The sequence below is a fragment of the Sceloporus undulatus genome, chromosome 6 (genome assembly GCF_019175285.1).
Source record: "Sceloporus undulatus isolate JIND9_A2432 ecotype Alabama chromosome 6, SceUnd_v1.1, whole genome shotgun sequence".
NCBI classification, from domain to species: Eukaryota; Metazoa; Chordata; class Lepidosauria; order Squamata; family Phrynosomatidae; genus Sceloporus; species Sceloporus undulatus.
The window spans coordinates 95,740,486-95,766,521 of record NC_056527.1 but is presented as its reverse complement, the minus strand read 5'-3'; the positions used below and the strand labels follow the sequence as shown (position 1 = coordinate 95,766,521).

The following is a 26,036-nucleotide window of genomic DNA, read 5'->3' as shown; positions in this document are numbered from 1 at the left end:
AAGCGGGGACCATTGTCGCCTCCCTAGGAAGGGAGATCCAGAGACAAAGGCAGCCTTTGAAGATGCTGCCACACTGCAAAATTAATGCTGTTTGACACCACTGTAACTGTTATGGATCCTTCCTATGGAATCCTGGGATTTGTACTTTGTTGTGGCAGCACAACTCTCTGACAGAGAAGGCTAAATATTTCACAAAAATAACCCTGAATTCCATAGCATTGAGCCATGGCAGTTAAAGTGGCGTCAAAATGTATTAATTGTGCCGTGTAGATGCTGCCTGAGGCGACTATTGCATCTCTGCAACTGAAAGATTCCAGCCAAAAATGCCCCTACAATTTATCAAATAATTATATCCCATTTAATAACAATAACAAATAGGAACAAATGGTCTTAGAGGCTTTTCCATGATATGAATGTGTTGATACGCGAGTGTTATAGTTAGATTTGGTAGGAAATGTGATGTAATTGCTTGCTGACGTGTTGCAGCCTGCTTGTTGTACTATCATGCTGTCCTGAGAACAAAACAAGAAAACCCTGTCATAGGGCCTTAGGGTCTTCATAAGTCGAAAACAGCTTTGACAGTATACAACAATTTTAATGATGACCCCATGCCATTACCATGTACAACAACCATATAAGGTAGGTCATTCTTGCTACCTTCGTCTTCCATGTAGGCGGGGATTAAAACAGAGAGGGTGGCCTGATTCAGAACTCAGGTGGCTTCACAGTAGAGGTAAGATCTGAACAAGCCTGCAGGATCTATATTGTTTCTCACTGCTGAATTCTGGGCTCAGCTGCTGGCCACTGGAAGAAGCCCAGCTGAGTAGACAGCTGCTGAGACTCCTACAAAATAAAGACAGGTATCATTTGGTTTGCTGACCACTCAGCGCCTGAGAAGAGGAGATGCTGGTATGGCAGTGCCACAGACTTGGAAGCAGGGCTTCCTAGAGGAAGGCAATCTTTATTTTTATTTTAAAATGAATTCAGTCGAAGGAACACACTCCAAGGTCCAAAAAGGTGCTCACACAGACTCCAGAATCATTGCTGCTTTAAAAGGTAATTCTCTCTGCACAGCAGCTGACAAGAGAATAGAAAGTAAGTCAGATGGTATGGTATGGTTGGAGAAGGAGAAAGATTCCCTCGAGCTTTCAGCATCATGCTCACCCCCATCTCTAGACCAAGTAATTGAGATAGAACCTTATCTCCTGAGAACTAGAGCTCCCAAACGAAGACTTCAGTGTGGCAAGTCCTGCCACCTACACTGAGATCACTCAGATAGTATGGAACCCACCAGTAGAAGGACCCTAGAATAAATTAGGTATTGGGGCAAAAACCTTAGCATCTGATCCCAAGGGGATAAGCGATGTTTCAGAAGAGACTTACCAGCCTGGAGAACCTGATTCTGAAGGCACCCAGCCATAGAAATCAATACTGACAGATTTTCCCATCCTAGGAATGATCTGGTGGGTTTGTTGATAAACCACATTGGTTGATCATAGGTTGGAGGCTGACATGCAACTATCTCATCAGAAAGCCAGCTGCCATGCAGATGAAACACGTTGGTTGATGTTCGTTCAAATATTCTTTGAACTTCATGGATTCTTACACGACTGAAGGGCTACTCCACAATATACCTCCAGAGAGAAACCACTTTACTCTTAGTCAACACACAGCTTTCCCCTTCAATCATTCTGTCTCCTCCAAACCACCAGAAGTTGCTTTTCTTCCTCATAGGTGGCCAACTTCTTACATTTGGGCTGACAATGATGGGATTATCACCTTCTCTAGGCTCTGTTAGCCATCTTTAACATCTCTACTTGTTCAGCTCTGTGAGATGGTGCTGGCATGATATAGCACACACTTAGGAGCTCCATCATCCTCTGTTTTAATTTTGGGCTGGTTGGCTCCTATCTTGCTCTCTGCTGAGTTGGTTTGCTGCTCCCCTTAACACTTTGTGAAAGATGCTTAATACATTCAAAACAAAATAACTTGTCCATGATGCCAGTACAATATCTTGCATGATCTCTTTAACATTCATAAGAACAATCTCTCAATAAAAGAAATCAGAACACAAATATTCCCACATACTGTGAGCTTGTTCAGTTCAAATTACAGTACCATGTCAGGAAAATTGCTGTTATGACCCAGTTTATAACGAGAGATCTAACCAAAAAGCTTTTGCATTCAATAAAAATATTTTTGTCTTAATGAATGTCATCTCAAAGACATGTAAATTGTGAGAATTAGTCCAGGCACCATATTATATGATGATGCTCTGCTCTTGAGGGGACACAAGGTTCATCTATACTGTAGAAATAATGCCGTTTGGCACTACTTTAAGTATGGATTATGTTCTGCCAATGGTCCATGGCCACCATTTTGAGTATATTGTTTTAAACAAGCAAACAATGGGAAAAGCCAGAGGGAGGGGGGGAAGCAATCCTGTTTCCAGTGTGTCCAGCCAAACAAAGAAAGTCATTGGGTGTATGCAGCTCCCCTTGCCAATTTCTTTAAAGTGAATACAGGATGAGTTGGGGGAACAGCTCATATTGCGGTTCACACTTCCTTCCTCCTACAACCACTTTTCTTCCACTATTGTTGTGTGCTTTCAAGTCATTTCCGACTTGTGGCAGTGCTACCATGGGGTTTTCTTGACATGACTTATTCAGAAGGGGCTTGCCATTGCCTTCCTCCAAGGCTGAGAGAGTGTGACTTGCCTAACAGCAAAGCAGAGATCTGAATCCTGGTCTCCAGAATCGTAGTCCAACACTCCCTCCCCCAAATCACTCATGTACACACAGAGACATACAGGGATACATAACTGGGAACAGTAACAAGAAGGTTTCTGTTAGTGCTACATCATAACGTAGAATAAAATAGTAATGGGCAAATCAGGACAATCCACCTCTAAGGCAACTTGCTGTCCAGTTAGCAGAGATGCTTCTGCACAGGAATAAGACTGTGGTCTAAACAAATTTCCTGGAGCTGTCCATTCAGCACCAGGTCCTTGCCTTGCAAGCAAATACTTTCTTGCCTTTGGTCTCAGCCCATCTCTGCCTGGTTTCTGAGATCCGGCTGCTCCAAAAATGACCTACCACTTGAATTCACATCCAGATGTGGAAGAGACGAGAAAACAGTAACACTATCTGACGATCAAAGGGATGGTTCTTTCCCAGTTGTTAGTAGGGAAAGTAATTGGGAGGATTCATGTGTGTCAGTGAACTGGCAGGAAGAAAATCATCAACTCATTTGAAATGTGGCAAGTTCTATAGATACCAATGAGAGCCAAAAGAAAAAAGGCAAATGAATGAGCCCTAGAGCAAATCAGGCCTGAACACTTCCTAAAAGCTAAGGTGAAAAACCGAAGCAGTTGTACTTTGGACATATCATGAGATGGCAGGACTCACTGGAAAAGACAACACTGCTCAGTAAAAGTGGAATACATAGGAATAAGAAAAGAGAGAGAAAGCACTACAGGTGAATTGATTTAATAAAGAAAGCCACAGACGTGAGTTTGCAAGACCTGAGCAGGGCAGTTGAAGACAAAGCTCTTGGAGGTTTCTCATTCAAAGAGTTGAATGAGAATTGAAGTTGGCTTGGCAGCAAATAATAGCTGTGAGAGTGTCCATGAATGTTCACATGCAGAATCCAAACAATCCTTCCCCCCCAAAAAATCTGGATGGGCTGATACATGAATGTCCCTTTCAAATTGCCGATTTATTTAGACTAAACATCCATGCTGTCTTTTACCCTTTGTAGTACAAGTCCTGAACCAAAAAAACAAAAACCCTATGCTTTATACAACATCTTTCTAACCAGGAAATCAATAAGACTTCAACAGGAACTGATCTTCTTGAAGACTGATGACAATCGCCTGTCAAATCTAACAGCTTCCAGATGTGCTGGTCTACAACTGACACTATTTCCATCTGACATGCCTATCGATCATGTTGTGTATGGATGATGGGGCTGTTCAACCATTCTCATGATGACCAATATATTTTATTTATGCATTTATTTCTTTAAAAGCCAGTGTTGGACCAGGACTCGGAGGTCCCAGGGTTCAAGTCCCCTGCTCAGCCATGGAAACCCCACTGGGTGACCTTAGGCACGGTCCCCCTCTCTTAGCTTTAGAGGAATGGACAAGATCCCTTTCACTTTAAATTATGGATCTACTGCTTTAATGTATTATTAAAAACTCTGTTAAATGCTTATTTATATGGGTGTTTCAGGGCTGCTCTGAATAGATATCTTTGGAGCATCACCACATTGTACAGTTTATGTGGAAAATAATAATAATAATAATAATAAATAATAATAATAATAATATTTATATTTTCCCGCCTCTCCCAGATGGTAAAAACACATACAAAATGCACAAATAAATACATAACAGGTTCTCTCTCTTTGAAATCCTGTGATAAACCCACTGGGTGACCTTGGGTAGGTCACACTCTCTTAGCTTGAGGAAGCCAACCTTTGCACTTTAAAATATGGTAATCTACTGCTTTAATATATGAATTAGATGATTAGATATCTGTTTTAAAAGCTTATTTATCTGGGGATTTCAGGACTGGGTGACCTTGAGCAGGTCACACTCTCTCAGCTCCAGAAGAAGGCAACAACAACAAAAAAACCTCTGAAGAAACCTTGCATCACCATAACAAACAACAACAAATGTGTTTCTTGCACTTTTAGAGAAGTGTTCATGTACATGCCCCCCCCCACACACACACACAACCAGTTTGGAGGGGCGATTGGCTGCTGTGCCACAGGCAGCAGAATATCTTGGGTCTGCATTGCCACAATGGAAAAGGGAAATATAAACTGGGCCTGAATGCCAAAGTGAAGGGGTTTAGCATGCAGTGATTCCCAAATGATCGCCTTCCAGATGTTTTTGACTTCAGCTCCCAGAATCCCAGAGCAGTGGCAAGATGGCTGAGGCTTCTGGGAGCTGAAGTCCAAGACATCTGGGAGCTGACTCACATCCATTTTAGGGAGGTGGTTGGCTGCTATGCCTCAGGCAGCAGAGTATCTTGGGTCTATATTGCACTAAGGAACAGGGAAATACAAACTGATCCTGAATGTCAAAGTGAAGGGGTTTGCAGTGATGCCCAAACTTTGGCTTTCCAGATGTTTTGGACTTCAGGTCCCAGAATCCCAGACTGTTGGCCAAGATGGCTGAGGCTTCTGGGGGATGAAGTCCAAAACATTTGGAAGACCAGAATCTGGGAATCACTAAGGCTTGTGTCCCTGTACTGGGAGGAAAGCTGGGTATAAATAAACATAATTATAACAACAACAATTGTGTGTGTGTGGATTTTAGTGGCATTCTTCCCCCCCCCCCCTTCTCCTCCAACCTTCCCTGCCTCCCACTCCCTGTGTTTTGTTGGCATCAGCCAAACCATCATCCTGGGCTCCTGGGGATTTTCCCAGAGAAGGCAAGGCAAGGCTGAGCATCTGGGAGGGGATTCAGCAGCAGCAGGCAATCAAGGCAGGAAACGCGGCTTCCGGGTACCACTCCATCAGCGCCGCCTCTTGCGCTCCATCCTTTCCTGCATCCCTCCCTGGGAGCATCCCAAGCCCAGGTTGCTCTCTTGCACACAACCCAGGCTGGGAGGGAGGAGGAAGAAGGGAACCAAAAAATAAAGAAATCCGCCCTGCAGAGCCGCGATCTTCTCCAGGGGAACCTTGGCCTGGATCTACCTCCTCTTCTCTCTGCAGCCTGATGCTTTGAGGTTTTCAATTTGGATGCAAAGACCAGCCCAAGGACCAGAGAAGCCTCCTCGGCCCCTGAAGCATCGGATCCCTCGGAGAAACGATGGAGGGGGAAGGAGATGATGGCCCGGGAAGGCAAACAAAAAGGATCCTAAAGGAGATGTAGGTGGTTTTCCGAGGATGCCTCCAAGTCTCAGGTAAAGGAGCAGACTTTTTCGGTTTGCAGGGCCAGGTTTCAGGGGGCTAGTCCCTTTCACTTGCCCAGGGTTGCCTTTGGGTCAGAGGACTTGGTGGAGGGGGGATGAGAAGGGGACCCCAGAAATCCCCTTTGCAGTGGTACAATGAATGGATGAATTAGAATCTGGGCCCTTAGCTTCCCAGGTGGCCCCTTCCCTTCATGATGCTTCCCCAGTTTTTATGGCTCTTTCTTGGCCTGGAAGAATTCAGAGAGATAGCCCTGCTAGTCTGGAAAATAAGCCTGCAAAGGGATCTTGTTGCAAAGGGATCTTTTAGTCTCCATGGAGGTGCAAGATCCCTGGGCATATTTGGCCTGGAAGCTTAGCCATGACAGTATGATTTCAGATTTTCCTTTACACACACACACAATCCATCGATTCAATGACCCCCTTTGACCCTTTTAAACTGCTTTCCCCACCTTCTGCTTTGCATCTGATCCCCACCAGGATAAAGTCTAGTTGCAGAATTGCTTCCAAACAGCATCAAGAAGGAAAACAGAGACAAAATGGATTGAGTGGGAGATTTTTAAATAACTGTACATCCTTTTAAAATAAATAATCAAAGGCCATGCAGTACAATCAAGCCAGGAAACAAGGGAAATATATATATATATATATTGCACAGGAGTGCCCATGGCTGTGCAGATTTGTGTATTAAAAGACCTTTTAAAAAGTTCATTTCTGTGCATTAAATAGTTTGCAATTCTTATCTCATTTCACTTGAAAGATTTGGCTCTCTTGAAATGGGGAGAACATTTTGTACAAGTTTTTCCTTTTCTTCTGAATCTCTGTGAATGAATGATTTCCTGTCTCTTCCTTGAGTCTACTGATCCATCTTTCTTAGTAACATATACTTGTTTGCATGTATTTAATACAGAGCACCATTACAAGTATGTTGAGTCAGCACCGAAGCCCATTAAATTGAATGGAGTTTTATCCTACATCCCTCCCGTCTCTGCCACAGATCTGCTTAAGATTGCAGTTATTTATCCATGTTCCTTTCCACGCTTCTTAAGTTAGCCATTCCAACTGTATTTTTAAAGCTTGTGGTTGCTTTCTTTCTCCTTCCACTTGGTTCTGTGGTCTTGTTCCAAGAGTGGAGGAGATGTTGAGCAGGTAGTTGGTGTCTCCCTCTCCTTCCGTTTTACAAGGAGTTCAGAGGTGAGGAAGACATGGTGCAGTATCTACAGCATTTGGCTTCCATGTGGAAGGGCCAGGTTCAAATCCCTGCTCCATGAGAGCATCCCCTTGGTGGCCTTTTCTCTTTTAGCTGAATGAGCCATACACAGTTGTTCTGAGGCTGCACTGCTGCCCTAGAGCTTAGTGGAAGGGTGGAGTAGAGAAACGCAACACACAGTTGGACTCTTGGACAGCAGTTTGCTTTTTTTGCATGCACGCCCAACACACATACAAGTCTTGGATTTGAGTGACCAATTTCATCATGAGAGAGAGAGAGAGAGAGAGAGAGAGAGCTGTCTTATCCTGGCCCAGTTAATCTTTTTCCTACTGTCCCTCTTGCCTTTCCCTGAACTGAGGATTTAAATCCCATGCATCCATTTCCCCTTTCTCTTTTCAGCCTATAATTTGCCTTTCTCCTGATTTTCCCTTTTCCAAATCTCCTTTCCCCACTTTGTTTTTCCATACGTATATCACCACCAGTGTTCCCAGAACCTCTTCCTTTCCCTTTCCGCTTTTCATTTCTGCGTTCTTCCTTCTCTCATCAAATACTTGGGGATGTCAAAAGCATGGGAGAGAAGAGGAAAAAGAAGCTAAAAAGATGGAAAGCTACTGTTTCCCTTGTTTGTCTGTGTTTTGTAGAGGGAGGAGTAGTTTCATAGTTTTGCAGAGCGGGGGTTAGTTTTTAAAGTTAAATTTATCATATATATATAGTCTGGTTTTTAATTTTTTTTTGGTTGGTTATACAATAATAGGTTTATTAAAATATTTATTTTTTAAAAAAGGAGGAAAAGATTATCAGAAGGACTCCCTCTCTTGACAGCTAACATGGCCACTCTGATCCAGCCAATGACAGGCAGAAGTGAGCTTCTCTGGGCACTTCTGCTCTCATAAGATGCTTGTCACATGAGAGGCAAAAGGCTTTTTCTAAGAATAATATCATACAATGCACACACAACACCAGTATTATTCCCTGTAACAAAGTTGGGCAGAATAGAGACTTTTTTTTTTATCATTTTGGGGAGTGACTGCAACTTCCCAGAAGATCCTAGGGTCAGAACAGTGTCCCCTGGAGCCATTCTAGTTGCCTACCCTTGTTCTATAGGGTTCCCTATAAGTCCCTGTGACATGCATTCAGCACCATTATTGTATGGGAGCAACCATGATAGAGAAACAGGCTGGTCCCTTAGTTTTCTGGACTGGAACTGATGTGTGTGAGAGAGAAACAGACAGATGATAGACTCAGAAACAACTGACATTTGGTGGGTATCATGGACCTCTGCAATTATTATTGGCGCGGTTATATCCTTGTATATATAAGATAACCCCTTCCAATCTAGATTGGTCTTGATAGTAACATCCAGATCCAGAATACTCAGTTAGAAAGATGCAGAGGATCTTGTTTTTGTTTAGTTTTTTGCTAAGAAAGTATTTTATAGACTTCAACTTGTCTCTCTCTCTCTCTCTTCTAGACCATGTAAAAACAAATGAACAAGCAGATCTTTTTACGGAGCTTTTATTCCACCACCACCCCCCCATCAGTATCTCTCTTTCTGTATTTACAGCTCTCCTTATCCTCCTTTGTCCACCCCCCTCTGCCTCACCCCTTTCCCATGTACACATTGGGTCATCTTATTTTCCTGGCAGGTAGGCCTAAGCAATAGTTATCTGTCAGCTGAGATGTATGGGCCTTTTCTCATTCTCGCCTTCTGCCAGACTCATTTGATCTCTGGCTTTTCCCATCAGCCCTAGGAAATGCACATTGCTTTTGTGTCAAGCCAGGGGGTGGGGTTAGATGTGGAGGATTGCTTCCACCACCTCCTCTCCATCCACACACACAGAGACAGAGACACACACAAACTGATGGGTGTCGGAGTGGTTGACTAGGCAGGTGTCAGCTGTTCTCAAGGCCCTGTTGAGGAACAGATTGTTGCAATGCAAGAATGGAAACTGAACAATGCAAACAGCCCAGGGAGAGAAGATGTGATGGCATATTCAAATCTATTTTGCTAATAAGTTTGCATCCCACTTGCCTTCTTTCCTCATCTGTACCCACCCCATCAAACCAGCAGCTGAAAGTGAGGAAAACATAAAGATACCATTTAGGGTGGTAGGAGGAATAATGTTTCATGGTATTTGGATGCCTAAAGGAAGGCATCTTAAAACCCACTTTCATCCTTTTTAGAACTTGCTGATTTTTTGGATTTTTATTTTTTGTTGCTGGTTCTGCTTTGGTTATATTATAACAGAACTAACTATAATAGATAGTAGTCATAAATTGCATTTATTTCCCTTCTCTGTGAGTATCTGGTTGCTGCCGCTTTTAATTTGGGTTTTAGAAAATACGGTTTTGTTGTTGGATGGTTCTTATTTTGTATTTGATGTTTTTTATTTATCTATACCCCATCAAAGGAGCTTAGCTTACTGGTGATCTAAAAGTATAAGAAATAAACCAACAAATAAGATTTATATGTTGCACCCCCCCCCCCTCAGGAGAACAGATGGCAACAGTTATTAATAAAGAAGAATAGATAAGTCAGGAGAGGCTGCAGCAGGTTGCTTTGCCCTGAATTTGCAGAGAATAGGAAGATTCTGCCTCTTTCCTCTCCTCAGAGTTAAGCGAGTGCAAACTTTTTTTGTACTTTGAACTCAGTTTGCAGCAATTGAAGTAACCTGTAGATAAAGGGAGAAAGTGGGAGGAGAGGAGAGAAACCGGGACATTTTAAAAGCAGCTGAAAAAGTGGGACAACAGAGGATTAATAGGGATTGTCCATTTCACATGGGGATATTTGGAAGGCTTGGTATTGTAGAAGTTGAACTTGGTCAAATAATAAGAGCTGGTTGAAAGACTCCAACTTTTCTTTATTTGGTTTCTTTAAAAAAAGTTTTATGAGAGAGTGATATTTAAATAAAGCAAGATGAGGCTTCTGAAATATGTAATGGTAAATGGGTACAAGAGATACTCTGTTTGCAGGGTCCGGAATTCTACAATTGGTCCATCTCTCTCTCTTAAGACTAGATATGTTTATAGTCCTGACTGTTGTTTCAATCTCTCTCTCTCTCTCTCTCTGTTTTCACAGATTTACCTCATTATGTCTTCCTCCAAACTCCAAGATGCAGATGAGGTTTTTGGTAAGCTCCTTGTGATTCCTGATTTCATCCCACTCCACCCAGTGGTTGCCATCTAAACTGAATCATGTTGAACCTTCCTACAGTGTTGACTATAAGGGGTGTTTCTAAATGTTGGAGAGAAGCGGGGGGAGGCATTCATAAACCATACCTTTTCCATAGTGTCATTCTCTTTTAATCTTTGGGAATTGTCTGTGGTGAAGGTGACATTCTGTGTGTGCTCAGAGTCACTACTATCATATTGCTACACCAATCAGCTAAAGCTTCAAGTGTTGTACCTCCATCCTATGGAATCATAGGATTAGTAGTTTTACAAAGTCTTTCTCTTTCTCTGCCATAGAAAGTTGTTATCTCACAAAACTATAAATCCAAGGAACCCTATAGGCTGGAGACATGACAGTTAATGCGGTGTCAAACTGAATTATTTCTACAGTGTGGATGCACCCCAGGTTTTGCATTCTGTCAGTGACATATGCATGCACATGTTGGGGTGAATTATTCATCATAGCATTATGGATATATTCTGCTGACTGTGGTGGAAGGACAGTTGTACATATAGCAACTTTGCATATGACAAATACGCATTGTAGTTTCACATTGTGTATTGCTGTTGCTCATTGTGCATTGCACAATGACAATCAGTCTTTGAATGCGTTGCACAATGTTGTTGTTTTGCATGACAATTGCATAGAGTTGGTGCAACATATCTCCATATGCAGCTATGCATGATATGTAGAAGGGATGTTGCATTGCAGCCTGTGCCTGGAATCCTGTTGATGACATACACAGGTGGAAGCTAACATTGCTTTTAATGTATGTCTTTTTCTGGATGTTGAGGAAGAAGGGAATCACTATCTCCTTGGGCAATGTCTCCCACTTCCCCTAGGCAGTTTTCAAGCACCAAAGCTGCCATGGCCATTTACTGGCTAGCAATGGAGAAGTAGCAGGGAAAGCACCTGCCTGTAGCTGCATTTCTGCAGTTGAGAAAAGAAAGCTGACTTTGCCTTCCTGGGTCCCCAGCTACTCACTGAAGATCTAGGAGTTTGACTGCTCAGTAGTGGCTTCTGATAGGGCTGGCTGGATGCCTACTGCTGCCTGCTGGGCATTTTCCATTACTCTGCTTTTGAGCTCACAAGCCTGGCATTCGAGGGCAGAGAGAAGGAGGTTTGGATTTAGATTTCAGATGATCATCCACGCTTGTTTGCACTTGGTGTCTAAAAAATAATAACATCCTTAGAAGAAAAAAAAAATAAGAACCACACAAGCCTCTTCTGCACAACCATCCAAAACAGAGGCCTAGTACATACCGCCAATAAGCAGCGTACCAGGGCTGATACTAGGGTTAGGGACTGCGTGGCAACTGCATGGTCCCTAACCCTAGTACATACTGGCGCCATTACAATGGCAGCATCCCATGTACACGGGGTGCTGCCATTATGACATAAGCACCATGCAATGTCTGCATAGTGCTGCGTGGCGCTTACGTTACGAGTGTGCCAGTGGCGCACTCGTGACGTCACTGTGGTGCCTTAGAAAGAACTCGGAAATATTGGGTTCTTTTTGCTCTGCAGTGACGGTGCGCTGTTTGGGGACTGCACTGTCCCTGCGGAGAAAAAACAGGCACCGGCAGGCTGACGTTTCTCAGCGGTCTGTCCCAGGCCAGAGTGTGGAAAAGTTTCTTTTTTGGACTACAATGCTCACAATCCAGTTTCTATGTCAAACCAGGACCCAGCATCATTCTTTCCTTGTGTGATATTCCCCCTCTCTTTTCAGTGCCCACAGACTTCCATCTCAGACTCTTCTAGGAAAATGGGAAGGTGCCTTATAAAAGAGCAAACCATTTGTCCATCCAGCCAGTTATCAGCTATTTTGATTGGTGGCAGCTGTCTGGAATCTCAGACAGCCAAGGACCTTCCCCATTTGTTGTTGTTTTGTCCCTTCAAGTCACTCCTGACTGACAATGACCCTAAGGTGGACCTGCCATGGGGTTTTCTTGGCAGGATTTGTTCAGAGGGGGGTTGCTTTCCTTTGCCTTCCTCTGAGGCTAAGAGAGTGTGACTTGCCCAGAGACACCCAATGAGTTTTCATGGCTGAGCAGGGATTTGAACCCTGGTCTCTAGAGTTTAGGACTGCACTAAATCCATTACTGGCTAGGTGATCTTTCAGCTGGAGATTTTATGCATGCAAAGTGAGTCTCCTACCAAGTGAGGTAGAGTCTTATCCCCAGACACATTAACAGATAAAGTGAGAGAGTGGCTATGCCACATTATTATTGCATTTACACTATATCCCGCTTTTCCTCAAGTAGGTGATATATGGTGCCATGTATGGTTTGCCCCACATTTTTAATGCTCGCAACAGCTTTACGAGGTGGAGTAGGATGAGAATTAATGTCTAGCTCAAGGTCACCTGTTAAGCTTCACAAGTGAGTAAGAAATTCACATTAGCATGTTCTCTCATCCTTAGTCCAGCACTCTCATGGTTACACCAGGCTTCGCCTATGTGTGTGTGTTTAGAAGAAGCAATATTTAGTGGTCTATTTTTGAAGGTTTACGCTCCTCCTCTCCTATATTATGTGTCTCTGTGTGTGAGAGAGTAAGAGTATGTATCTATGTATGTATAGATACGCCTTCCCTTTACCTCTCCTTCATTCCCTCTGTGTTTTGAGCACTAGAGTATGACTCTGGAGATCAGGGTTCAGTTTCCTTGCTCAGCTATGGAAACCCACTGGATGACCCTGGGTGAGTCACACTCTCTCAGACAGAGAAAACCTCATTGTCTTAGGGCCTCCCTAAGTTGGAAACAACTTGAAGACACACAACAACAACTAACTTATACCCCAGAGGAGAGGATCAGAATTCAGAAGGACTTTGACAGATTGGAGATCTGGGCCAAAGCTAACAAAGTTAATTTCAACAGGGATACATGTAAGGTACAGTTGTCCCTTCACATTTGTGGATTTGGCTTTTACAGATTTAATTATTTGTGGATTTGATTAGTATATTCTCTCTAGGAATCTCAAGATCCTGCTGCATGAATCTATGGTCAACTTCTGCCAGAGGTCACATTGAAGGATCTAGAGAGATTCCTAGAGAGAACACTTCTCTAGGCATTTGTAGGTTCTCCAACACAATTCTGTGGTCAATCACCAGTAGCAGTTTACCAAAGAATTGCTCTCGAGGACCTAGACTAGAGATTCCTAGACAGATGTTCTCAGGTTTTAAAAAAAAATAAGTTTTTTTTTTAATTTGCATTTTTTCCACTTTTATGGGGTCCTGTGTCCCTAACCCCAGCGAATGTGGAGGGCCCACTGTACTATATCTAGGCAGGAAAAATGAAATGCACAAATATAGGATGTGTGACAACTGGCTTGAAACCACTACATATAAAAAGGACCTAGGGGTCTTAATAGGCAACAATCTAAACACAAACAGTGTGATGATGTAACCAAAACAAGTCAATGCAGTTCTGGGCTGCCTCAACAGGAGTATAGTGTCCCAGTCAAGGGAAGAAGTAGTGTCAGTCTATTCTGTTTTGATCGGACTTTGCATGGAATACTGTGTCCAGTTCTGGGCACCACAACTCAAGAAGGATGTGGACAAGTGGGAACATATCCAGAGGAGAGTGACCAAAATGGTGAAAGATCTGGAAACCAAACTTTATGAGGACTGACTTAGGCAGCTGGATATGATTAACTAGGAGAAGAGAAGACTGAGAGAGGACTTGATAGCTTTCTTTAAATATCTGAAGAGATGTCATTTAGAAGAAGCAAGATTATATTTTTGCTGCTCCAGAGACTGAAACACAATCCAGTGGATTCAAATAACAAGGGAAGAAATTTCATCTAAACATTAGAAAGAACTTTTTTTACTTCAAGAGCTGTTTGACAGTGGAATAGATTAGTACAGAGGGTGGCAGACTCTCCATTTTTGGAGGCCTTATAGAGAGGTTGGATGGGCATATTTCAAGAGTGCTTTAGTTGCATATTTCCACAGGGCAGAAGATTGGACTGGGTAATCTATGTGCTTCCTTACAGCAATAAGATTCTATGTTTCTATGTTACTTCCCAACTAGATAATGGCCTTATTCATTCTGATTTGTTCATTTGTTTTGCTTGAAATAGGTTGCATTTACATGAAACGCTATGGGGTTGCTGGTTTTTTGCACATAAATGTTCATTTGCACAGAATAGAATTTTATCCAACTATAATATTTATAAAACCATCCCCAAATGTGAAAAGCCATCAAATAATATGCTCACAGCCTCATAGTCTCCCTCAGTGGCAGAAACACTTCTAAAAGTTTCAGTTCTTGCACATAAGAACAAATTTGGAGTCTATAGTTTTTTGTGGGTTTTTTGGGCTATGTGGCCATGTTCTAGAAGAGTTTGTTCCTGACATTTCACCAGCATCTGTGGCTGAAATTGGAGTCGCTAAATTTAACATGGAAAATTGGCAAGAGGCAGAACTACAGCTCCCAGAAGTTCTGCTTGCACTAACCAGAATGGATTGTAAGGACTGAGTCCAGGGGAAGCATGTTGGAAGATTTTTGTATTCTTTCCCCCTCCTTAGATACATAGGGATCCCCCCCTCTCTCATTCAAACTAACCACGTGATCTAGTTAGTCCGACGTTTAGGGAAACTAATGTTCTCACACTAAAAGATTTTCTCCTGAACTGTTGGTTTTTCATCTTCTTCCTCTCTCACTTTTCTTTGATGGGATAATTTTTTCTCTAGCTGCACTATTCACTTGCTAGGATATCGCTTCTATGCATATATAGAGTAAAGCCATTAGTAAACTTTTGTTTTCACTGCAAGTTGCTTGTGTTGTTTTTGAGTCAGTTCTTAGTGAAGCATAGTTAGACAAAGGCACATTTCTGCAACTCTGCTAATTTAAAGTCTAACAGGCTTGGCTTTGATATTTTTGATATTTAAATATTTTTTGTTTCCTTACCAGAGGCTGAAGCCTTGGGAAACTTAAATTACCCTACAAGATGGAGAGCTGAACTTGCTTAAAGGGCATCCCTTTGAAGCACCACCAGGTGCTAGGATTTTCTTTTTTATTCTTTTTTTAAAATATTTTTATTAAGTGATTTTCATAACACACATAACTAATCTAACAACATCATTAGAAGAAAACAAACAAAAACAAAATACAAAACAGTGACATTTAACATGTATAACAAAACAAAAAAACACATTTGTGATACTCATTCAATTGCATTCAATTTAATTTTGCTATTATACCTTTCATTATCTAAAAATTTTATAATTATTCAAATTCATTTTAAAACCAATAACCAATAGATAAGAATTAATTGATCAAATTAGTCTTTGGATCTTTCCCAGTTTCATTATGATTTATATCCTTCTAACCCACATTTCCCTCTACTTTTACCTTCCTTTATACTATTCAAATTATTCACCTTCTTCTTCAAACATTCTATTTATTACTCGCAATAAGCTTGTCCTTAAATCTATAAGTCTATATTAATTCCTTTCTTTCTCTTATATTTCTTTCTATCTTCATTCCCTCCATGAAACCTTCCAACTATCACATACACTTTCTCTTACCTTCTTTCGCTTACTACTTTCTCTACTACCTTTCCTCTATCTCTGGGAATTTATTCTAAAGGCTACTTGACCTTTTTAACCCAACTAATTGATTCTTTACCTTCATCACATAGGATTTTCAAGTCAGTGTCCATATTAAATAATACCATACATGCGGAAGTATATTTTCTGTATTATGAGGATATCTCTGAGCATGTTTAGAATTCTCACCATGGAGTAACAAGCCAGGTTTCAGATATCTGGGATGTACAGAGCAAAAGTTCCATGACAGAATACCGACACAGCACAAATCTCTGCATTTGTCATTTTCAAACAAGGTTGTGTTTGTATACACACAAACACTCACTCCCAACACTCTGGCTTTGCCTGCTGATATTTCATGCCCTCCGATATCGATGTTCTTTGCTTCCCACTCCCAGCGTGTCTGTGTAGTCAATTAAGCGGTGGCTGACTTTCAACACCCAGGAGACACTCAGTTATACGCCTGGCTATACACACACACACACACACACACACACACACACACACACACACACACTCTCTCTTTCTCTCTCTCTCTCTCATACAAACTCACACCCATGCATGCTGTGTGCACTCTTGCCAGAGTTGCTGAGCTGATTTGAATTAACAATTCATGAGGTATGATTGTCTTTGGCTGTTCTGTATGCAGGGAAGGTGCTGTTGCAATGGTGCATGAGCACAGATAGCAAATGGCGAGGGAGATGGGACTACTATGTAGTTGTATGGGGGGGAGTAGGGGTCAGGTCATGTATGACAGAGGGAGACTATAGAAATTGCTTCATCTCAGAACTGTAATTTATGCATGATGATGTCTAGGGTCTAATCTGCATTGCAGAAATAATGCAGTTTGACACTGCTCAATGCTGTGGAATTTCGGGATTTGTAGTTTGGTGAGATATTCAGCCTTCTTTGTCAGAGAGCTCTGGTGCCACAACAAACTACAGTTCCCAGAATTCCATAGCATTGAGCCATGGCAGTTAGCGGCGTCCAACTGCATTATTTCTGAAGTGTAGATTAAATCCATGGGCCGCCCTAAAGTCTGGCAGCCCCCCCCCCTTTTAAAATTAATTTGTGAGGATATGACTAATGACAGAGAAAATGGCTGTAATACAGTGGGCCCACCATATCAGTGGATCCATGGATTAGAGCTGATATGGATTGTCTGGCCCCACATTAGCCAATTGTGGCATGCACCTATGGGCACTCTGACGTGGGTGTGTGCACATCACCACCCATTGACTAATATGGACTTGAGTTCCCACATTTTTCCCACCCATGGGGGCCTCTGGAACTGAACCCCCAAGTATATGGGTGTGTTTGTGCATGTACACATCCTTTTTATTCTGTTGCAGAAGGAGGTAGTCACGACTCTTAGCGCAGTGTTTAACACCATCTGGAAGCCTTCAAGAACTGGAGCAATGCTTACCCTTTTCTTCACATTCTGTTTCCATGTTTTACAATGCCTACTTCAGGGCTGGAGAACATGTGGCCCTCCAGATATTGTGGGATTGGAGTTCTCATCAGTCCTAGCCAATGGCACCAGCAGGGGTGAGGTGTCATGGGAACTGCAGTCCAACAACATTAGGAGGGCCACACATTTCCTGTTGTCTCCCATGTATATTTGTGTGTGATAAAAGAGATTATGCAGATGTGAATGAAAAAGAAGTACCATCTGTGTGGGAGTTTGCCATGCAGTGTGCAGATACGTGAGAGCAATTGTCAAAAGGATAACCATACAGCTCTTTTTCAGTACAAAAAAGAGGGGAGTGGGGGAAACAAGCCAAGATCTTGTATCAGGAGACAGACATTTATTGTATAGCTACATCTTCCAATGCAAACCCTCAAAACCCACCTTGTAAGTACCATTGCTCCTCCAACATGGTCATTTCTGTGCTGACAGAGGGTGAAAGAATCTGTGGAGACATTACCAGCTATTTTCCTTTGGCTGGACACACTGCAACAGGAATCAACTGGTACTTCTTAGAGTCTTTTGGATGTGCATGCAGATGGCATCCTTGCAGCACATCCAGCTATGGGAAAATATCTGGACATAGCTATCCTCCTGCTTTAAGACAACACAGACATAACATGTTGGGGTTGCATTGCTTACAAGGTGGTCATTGTGTGGTCAGAACAGACCATCCTCCACAACGGCCAAAAAAGTGAGTTGTGATCATAATTCACCAATAGGATGCCAGACATATTTGTTTTTATAATATTTTAATATAGAAAGAAAGAAGCCAGCATGGAGTATAGCTTGAGTGTTGTAGACCAGGGTTTGAATCCCTGCTTGGGCCTGGAAACTCATTGAGTGACCTTGGGCAAGACACACTCTCTCAGCCTCAAAGCAAGGCCATGGAAAACCTCCTCTGACTAAATCTGCCACAAAAATCTTGTGATAGGTCTGCCTTAGTCGCTATTATTAAAAAATGACTAGGAGGCACACAACAACAGCAATAGAAAGAGAGGAGTCTTGTGGTACCTTTAAGATTAAGTGATTTATTTCCATGCAGCTGTCATGGACTGAAATCCACTTCTAAAGATGTATTCTTGAGATACATTTTAGATGCAAGCTGTGGCATGTAATTCATGAAGATTTACCTGGGAGAGAATGATATAGTGAATTCTATAGGACTTACTTCTGAGCAGCTGTATGTTGTGCTGCATGGCCTCTGTCATAAGCAAATATATATGTATGTGTGAGAGGGAGAAAGATACATTTGTGTTACAGTCAGCATTTGATGGTATCTGACTGGTAGCAGTCCGTTCTTTTGACAGCCAAATTGCAGTGAATGTCAACATTAGATAATATCAGATGAGGAGGAATAAACATTGGACAGTATGTTTTTGGTGGCTTGCTGCCAAATTAGTAAATGTTGTATAAACCACATTAGTTCATTTAATCCATCAAAACAGGCCAGTTTCAAAATCTGAAATGTCACACTTGTGATTCACTGAAGACTTCCAGTTTCTTGGTATAAATCAGGACAAAAGAGACAAGGAGGATGTTTATGTAAAGAGATCTCGTAGCGTTTTTGAAACTAACTGAAAGAAAGAAGTTGGCAGCATGAGCTTTTCTAGACTTCAGTCTACTTCATCAGATACATAGTCTATGAACGCTCATGCTGCCAACTTCTTGCCACTGCAAGAAACTCTAAAAAAACATAGTTTTCAAAGCTTATGTGTAATTCAGGATTATGGGGGTGTCTGCACAGGCTAAAAGAAATGGCCCCACTCCATTTTGAACCCTACCTGTTGAGATGACACACACGGCTGAAAAGGAGGAAAATGCACCAGAGCCATGTTCTGGGGCCGTGATGGTGAACCTATGGCACATGTGCCGGAAGTGACACACAACTCCATTTCACCAGGCACGGGCCCTGGGCGAAGGAGAAACAGACACGAGCGTGCCCACTCCTCCTCCTCCGTGCCATTTTCGGGCCTCCCACTGTCTCGGAGGGCCCCTCGGAGGAAAGGCCCAGGGAAGAGAAGCCTGGGTCACATGCCCAGTCTTCCTCCAGGCTTGCCTTTCCTTCGCCCAAAAGGGCCCCTTGGAGCCTGTTTGGGTGGAGGAAAAGGCCAGGAAGGAGAGGCCTGGGTCGCGTGCCCAGTCCTCTTCCCCCGCCTTGCCTTTTGTCTGTCCGAAAGGGTCCCTCAGTTTGTGTGGGATTTCCTTTCTTGTTTAAAATCGTTGAAATAGTTCTCCTGAGTGTGTTACTGAGGAAGCCTTAGGCTAAAATATGCTCTGTTTTTGATCCCAGTTTTTTCTACTTTGCCCTGCTCATCACTGAAATTGGGCCCTGGGAACATCTCTGAAAATGAATTTGACCAGGCAAAAGACATATTGGCCAGAATCCTGTAGATGATATTTGCAGGCGTAAGTGTGTGACACATGCAAATGAATCATGCAGACAACATCTACAGATTTAGTGTCCAAGTGATGGTAGCAGACTACTGTATGTGGAACCATTACATATGCAGTAACACATTAAAGTACACATGTGAATGCTTATTGCCTCTGTGTGATGTACATTGTGTTTGTGTGACAGGCTGCTGACCATGCACATTGATCAATTATTCACATATTTGTACCCCATTTGTATTTTGTATTGGGGTTCAGTAATGCTAGGATAATGTGACTGCTGACAGATGTTTGTTTACACTACACTGAGTTGATGTAGGGTCTCATCCAGAGACCATGTACTTTTGGTATGAGGAAGGTATCCAAGAAAGATGTTTATGGTGCATGGAGAGAACAGACATATCTATACAGTGGCTCACTACACAAGGAGCCGTCATGTGTCAGGAGCAATTTTATTACATCTACGCCAAACATATCCTATTTGTCATGGGAGGACACCTCTAGTTTCTGATCTTGCATTTGAAAGGGTGATGTGGGATGATGGGTGTTCCTCTCCTCTCTGAACACTTTCTCTGTGTCTTCTCCCCTTCTAACCCTTCATGCTGCCACACCCTTCTCTGCGTCCATGCTCTGGGCATCTCATTTTAAATGTTTTTCCCCCCTGCTGCCCACTTTTTTGTTGCCCCGTCACTTGGCACACTTCTTTATGCCTTTTACTGCTCTGCGTTCTATACTTCCCCCTGTGATTCTTACTTTCCTTCCTTGTGCCATCTTCTGCTGTACCCTCTTTCTCTCTCTCTCTCTCTCTCTCACGCACTCTTTCTTTCTTGCCTGCTTCTTCTCTGCCCCCCACCCTGCACCCTGTTCTGTTGCCCATGGCCATCCTTCCCGTTTCTCTCTTTCACTCCCAGATTTTAATGATGTGATTCCAGAGACCCAGAGACTGGACAGCAGTTTGCAGAAGGCTCGAGCCCAGCTTTCGGCCAAGGGCAGGCGGCAACGTCCATCCCGGTCCCGCTTGAGAGACAGTGTCAGCTCCACAGAAGGGGATGAGGTCCCAGAGAAGAAGGTTAGTAATGAAATGTTCTGTTGCTCCCTCTCATTTTGTGCCTGTGTAGCTACCTAGGCCTCTGCCAACCTGCTCATCTTTCCACGTCTCTGAAACGGTATCAAAAACTGAAGACTGTTTAGGTCATGCACTTTGGAAAAGACACTTTTTTAAGACTGTGAATCCCGGAATCCTCTACTCAGGAGAATTCTGGCAGAGTTCATCCAAAAAAAGTAGCATTTCCAAGCAGGGGCATCATTGGGGGTGTACGGAGTTTGCGGACCGCACCAGGTGATACCCTAAATGGGATGACATCACTACTCCCCAAACAACTGCATTTGGGCAGAAACAGTCCATTGTTGTTTGCCTGTGTCCCTTTAAAACACTGAAGAGATGGTGTCACTGGGATAAGGCTGGAAGGAGAAAGGAGTGGCCAAAGCAGAAATTTGAGTTGTTTTGTAGAGATTTGAATCAGGATAATGAATTATCACATTACCTAGCGTGACTTATCCCTAGTGCTCTGTGTGTGTGTGTGTGTGTGTGCCTTCAAGTCCCCTGTTGACCTTATGGCAACACCATGAATTCCATAGGGTTTTTTGTGGGGGTTTTGAGCTATGTGGCCATGTTCTAGAAGAGTTTATTCCTGATGTTTCACCAGCATCTGTGGCTGGCATCTTTCTCCGAAGATGCTGGTGAAACATCAGGAATAAACTCTTCCAGTACATGGCCGCATAGTCCAAAAAACTCACAAAACACTATGGGTGCTGGCCATGAAAGCCTTCGACTCCATGGTGTTTCTTAGGCAAGGAATGTTCAAAGACAGTGGCATCATTAGGTGGGCGCAGGGGGTGTGGACCACACAGGGTGACACCCTAAGGTGGGGGTGATACATCTGCCTTTTAACAGAAATGGGCTGTGGCATTTGCATGTAAGAGATGGTGTCAGTGGGGTGAGGCTCAGTGGGGGGGGGGGAAGGAACCCCCAGGTTTTTTTTTTTAATTAAATTTAATTTTAATGTTAAAAAATAACTTTTAAAATAATTTTTATTCTTTTAAATTTTTCTTTTAAAGCATCACATTTTATCAAATTTCCACTTTAACTACAAGAGATGATGCATGTGTAAATATATTTAGACTGTGTATATGATATTTTAATTTAATGGTATAATTTTAATTTTGCTAGTTATTAATGTCATAATTTTTACTGTTACATTTAGTGACAGACAGGGATTATGATTATGAGTAACGCTAGCACAAAAAAATTATTAAGGATTCTGTATGGTGTGATACGGGAGGAGGTCCATGGGTGGTAACACCATGAGTTTCCACATCGGGTGATGCCAACTCTAGTGGCGCCACTGCTCAGAGATGGTTTTTGTCATTTTCTTCCTCCGAATTATAGCCTACAGCACCTGATATTCATTGGTGATCTCCCATCCAAGTACTAATCAGAGCTGATCCTGCTTAGCTTCCAAAATCAGATGAGATCTGATGCTTTTATGTTATTTAAGCTCTTATAGCACCCTTAGTGTGTGTTATCTGAGCAGTAATGTGAATGGATAACATTATTAATTGTCATCGGCAGTACTTCCTGCTGGTTTCACAGTTACGTTGGCTGCAGTTCATGAAAGCCAATGCAATAATAAATTTATTAGCCATTAAGGCTCCACAGGATTCTCTGTCTTGAATCTTTTTTGGTACGCCAAGAATAGACCCACTGAATCAATGAGATTTACACATGTGCTGACTCACCATTCACCAATTGATTCAATGGGGCTGTTTTTGTTCGGGCTACCAATATAATTCAGATATAATTTGTTGTTTTTTTCCTTAGGCTGTATCTGCACTTGAAATTAATGTCACTGCTGTAACTGTCATAATAATAATAGGCTGCATCCTATGAGATTTGTAGTTTGCTGTGGCACCAGAGATCTTTGACGGAGAAGACTAAATATCGCATAAAATTACAAATCCCAGCATTCAATAGTATTGAGCCATGGGAGTTAAAAGCAGTGTCAAACTGCATTATTTCTGCAATGTGGATGCAGACTCAGAGTTAGCACCTAGCAAATCTCTTTAATGACAGAAGTGTGATAAGTTATCTTATAGCAGTTCCACCTAGTATTATGTCCACTCGGATAATTAATTAATAATAAATAATTTGTTTTATTTATATACCGCTATTCCAAAGATCATAGCGGTGAACAGCAAGTAAGCTAATTAGCAAGTAAGCTAATTTGCCCCCAACAGTCTGGGTACTCATTTTAACGACCTGGGAAGGATGCAAGCCTGAGTCGAGCTTGGGCCCTTTGCTGGTCTTGAACTCGCAACCTTGTGGTTTTGAGTGAATGGCTGCAGTACAGGCATTTACCCACTGCGCCACCAGGGCTCCAGCTAGACAAAGATTCTCCCCAATTTGAGGGAGATTTTATTTTTTTACATCCCATACCCAGTTGGTAACTAACCACTGCCTTTCCCTCATTGTTGTTGTGTGCCTTCAAGTCATTTCCAACTTATGGCAACCCTGTGGTAAACCTGTCAGGGGTTTTTCGTGTCAAGATTTGGTCAGAGGAGGTTTGCCATTGTCTTCCCCTGAGGATGATGAGTATGATTTGCCCAATGTAACGCAGTGGGTTTTATGGCTGAGTTGCAAATTTCTCTATTTCCAGACACCCCTACCCTCTTATTCTCTGGGTTTTACTGGCCTCTTACAAATCTGGGGCTCATTCACACTACAGAATCATAGCACTATGATTCCACTTTAACTGCCATGTTTCCGTAATATGCAGTCCTGGGGTTTGTAATTTAGTGAGGCATCGGAGGGGTCTGGCTGTGAAATCAATATGCCACTCCCTAAACTGCCAATCCCAGGATTCCATAGGATGAAGCCATGGTAGTTAAACTGGAATAATAGCAGTATAATTCTGTAGTGTGAAGGGCTCCTTCATCACTGTTCTTTCTTCAGGCCCCCCTTATTGTGTTTGACTGGAAGCCTGCTCTAAGTGCTTAATTAGTTGGGAGGCTGCTCACTTACATATTGAGAGAATTGTGCAAATCAATGGACACAAAGAGAAATTAGGCTGTAATGAACTCATCAGGACTAAGCCAAGCCATTTTTCTATCTGAAAGAAGGCAGTAAATTATATCCCTTCCTTTGTCTAAGGGTGCCTCTGCACTGTAGAAATACTGTAACACATTTGATACCACTTTAACTGCTGTGGATCCATCCTAGGATTTGTAGTTTTGTGATTCATTAGCACTCTGGCCTGTTGTGTGCCTTCAAGTAATTTCCCAACTCCTAAGGCAAACCTTATCGTGGAGTTTTCTTGGCATGTTTCTTCAGAGGATTGCCATCGCCATCCTCTGAGGCTGAGAGAGTGTGACTTACCCAAGATGACCCAGTGGGTTTCCATGCCCAATTGGGGATTCGAACCCTGCTCTCCAGAATCCTAGTCCAGTGCTCAAACCACTGCACTGCATTACCTTTCTATGCACTCTTTGGCACAGAAGGCTAAAGACTTGTAAAACTACAAATCCCAGGATTCTATAGGTGGAGCTACAGCACTTAAAATGATGGCAAACTGCATTATTTCTTCAATGTAGATGCTTCCTAAGTCAAGGCACATAACACTCAAAGCTGATCAAGTTGTTTCTGCATTTTGGGCACAATGGCCCACAAGCACTTTCCCTCTCCTTGAGGGTAAAGCTTCAAAAAATTATTATTATCGTCAGCCCTCCACATTTATTAGGGTTAGGGGCACAGGACCTCAAAGCGGAAAAAACAAAAAAAACTCTACTCGCGCCATCATATTTAGTATCAATTTTTTTTAAAATAAATAGAATCCATGGATTCAACTCAACACAGATGACTTTGAGACTGCAGGGTTGCTTTGCAAGATATTAGCAGGTGACTGATGGGGCTTGACATCGCTGCTACCACCGCCTTACACCGTTTTTAATAGAGACTTACAAACCTTGTTTGCAGACTCTTGACTCTGAGGCTTGCAGTTCCTATTAAAAATGGCACAGGGCCAGCAGCAGAGGCAGGGGCAAATACTCTGTGAATAATGAGATTTGCAAAAATGAAATGCACAGAAGTGAAGAGCCAACTGTAATGATTAAAAACAATATTGTTGATATAGTGGGTGACAAGCTTCCTTTCCTTTATGTCAGAATATCTCTGCTGTGGATGGATTCTAACACAAAAGGTGCTCTGGGAAGGCTGCTTTGTGATATTGCCTGTCCCACAGTGATTTTCCAAGAGGTGATTTCCCAAGGGAAATTTCCATAGTGCCTTTAGGATCAATGATTCCTCTGAAAGCCAGGCACTATAGAGAAAATCTGACTGGGAACACATCAGTTTCCACTATCAACAAAGTGGCTTCTCTGCTTCCTATCATAGCTATATCATTTTGAATTCTGCTGCTAATGTACCTACCTCCTATTACATTATACAGTCAGCTCTCCATATCCACAGATTCAACCATCCACAACTTGAAAATATTCCAAAAAGATAATAAATTCCAAAAAGCAAACCTTCCTTTTCTATAAGAGACACCATTTTACCCTACCATAGTATTTAATGGGACTTGAGCATCCATGGATTTTGGAATTTTCTTCAGCTGCCCCTAGACTGTGGAATGACCTGCTAGAAGAGATTCGACAGCTCAATTCACTATCTGAGTTTAAAAGACCATTAAAGATTGGTCTCTTCCAGCAGGCTTATCCAGATAATTTTTAAATTGTGAATTTTAAAGGATGATTTTTAGATGTGGATTGTTTTAATATGTGTCCTTTTAAATGGATGTGTGTTTTAACTGATGTTGTTTGTTAGTTGTTGTTGTCCCCCACCTCAATCCATGGGGAGACTATTACTACTATTGCTATAGTAGTTCCTCCACATTTGCTGGGGTTAGGGGGGAAAACAAATAAAAAAATCACTATTCTTTTTATCCGAGGAATCTCCAGGTCCTCTAGTGCAACTGCCAGAGGCTGACCATAGAATCATGCCGGAGGACCTCCAAATGACTAGACGAATATTTTCTTTAGGGACTTCTAGGTTCTCCAGCACAACTCTATGGTCAGCTTCTGGCAGAGGTATGCTGCAGGACCTAGAGATTCCTAGAGAGAACACATTAATCAAAAGTGCCAATAATCAAATCTGCAAAAGTCAAAGCCACAAATGTGGAGGGCCAGCTGTGTTGCTGCTGCTGCTGCTAGCTTATTATTATTATTATTATTATTATTATTATTATTATTATTATTATTATTATT

General features: G+C 42.3%; 1 protein-coding gene across 2 annotated transcripts in view; it reads left to right on the top strand.

The window, feature by feature from the left end:
* The first annotated feature begins 5,532 nt into the window (after nt 1-5,532).
* SAMD14 (sterile alpha motif domain containing 14) overlaps nt 5,533-26,036 on the top strand; it is a 31,343-nt gene continuing 10,839 nt past the window's right edge. The window contains exons 1-3 of one of the 2 annotated variants that reach the window (XM_042473430.1): nt 5,533-5,915; nt 10,211-10,262; nt 20,648-20,784. In XM_042473430.1, the coding sequence (XP_042329364.1) occupies nt 10,223-10,262; nt 20,648-20,784 (177 nt within the window). In that variant the 5' untranslated portion in view covers nt 5,533-5,915; nt 10,211-10,222. Of the gene's footprint in view, nt 5,916-10,210; nt 10,263-20,626; nt 20,785-26,036 lie in introns of both variants that reach the window. The other variant, XM_042473431.1, reaches the window with a different exon arrangement.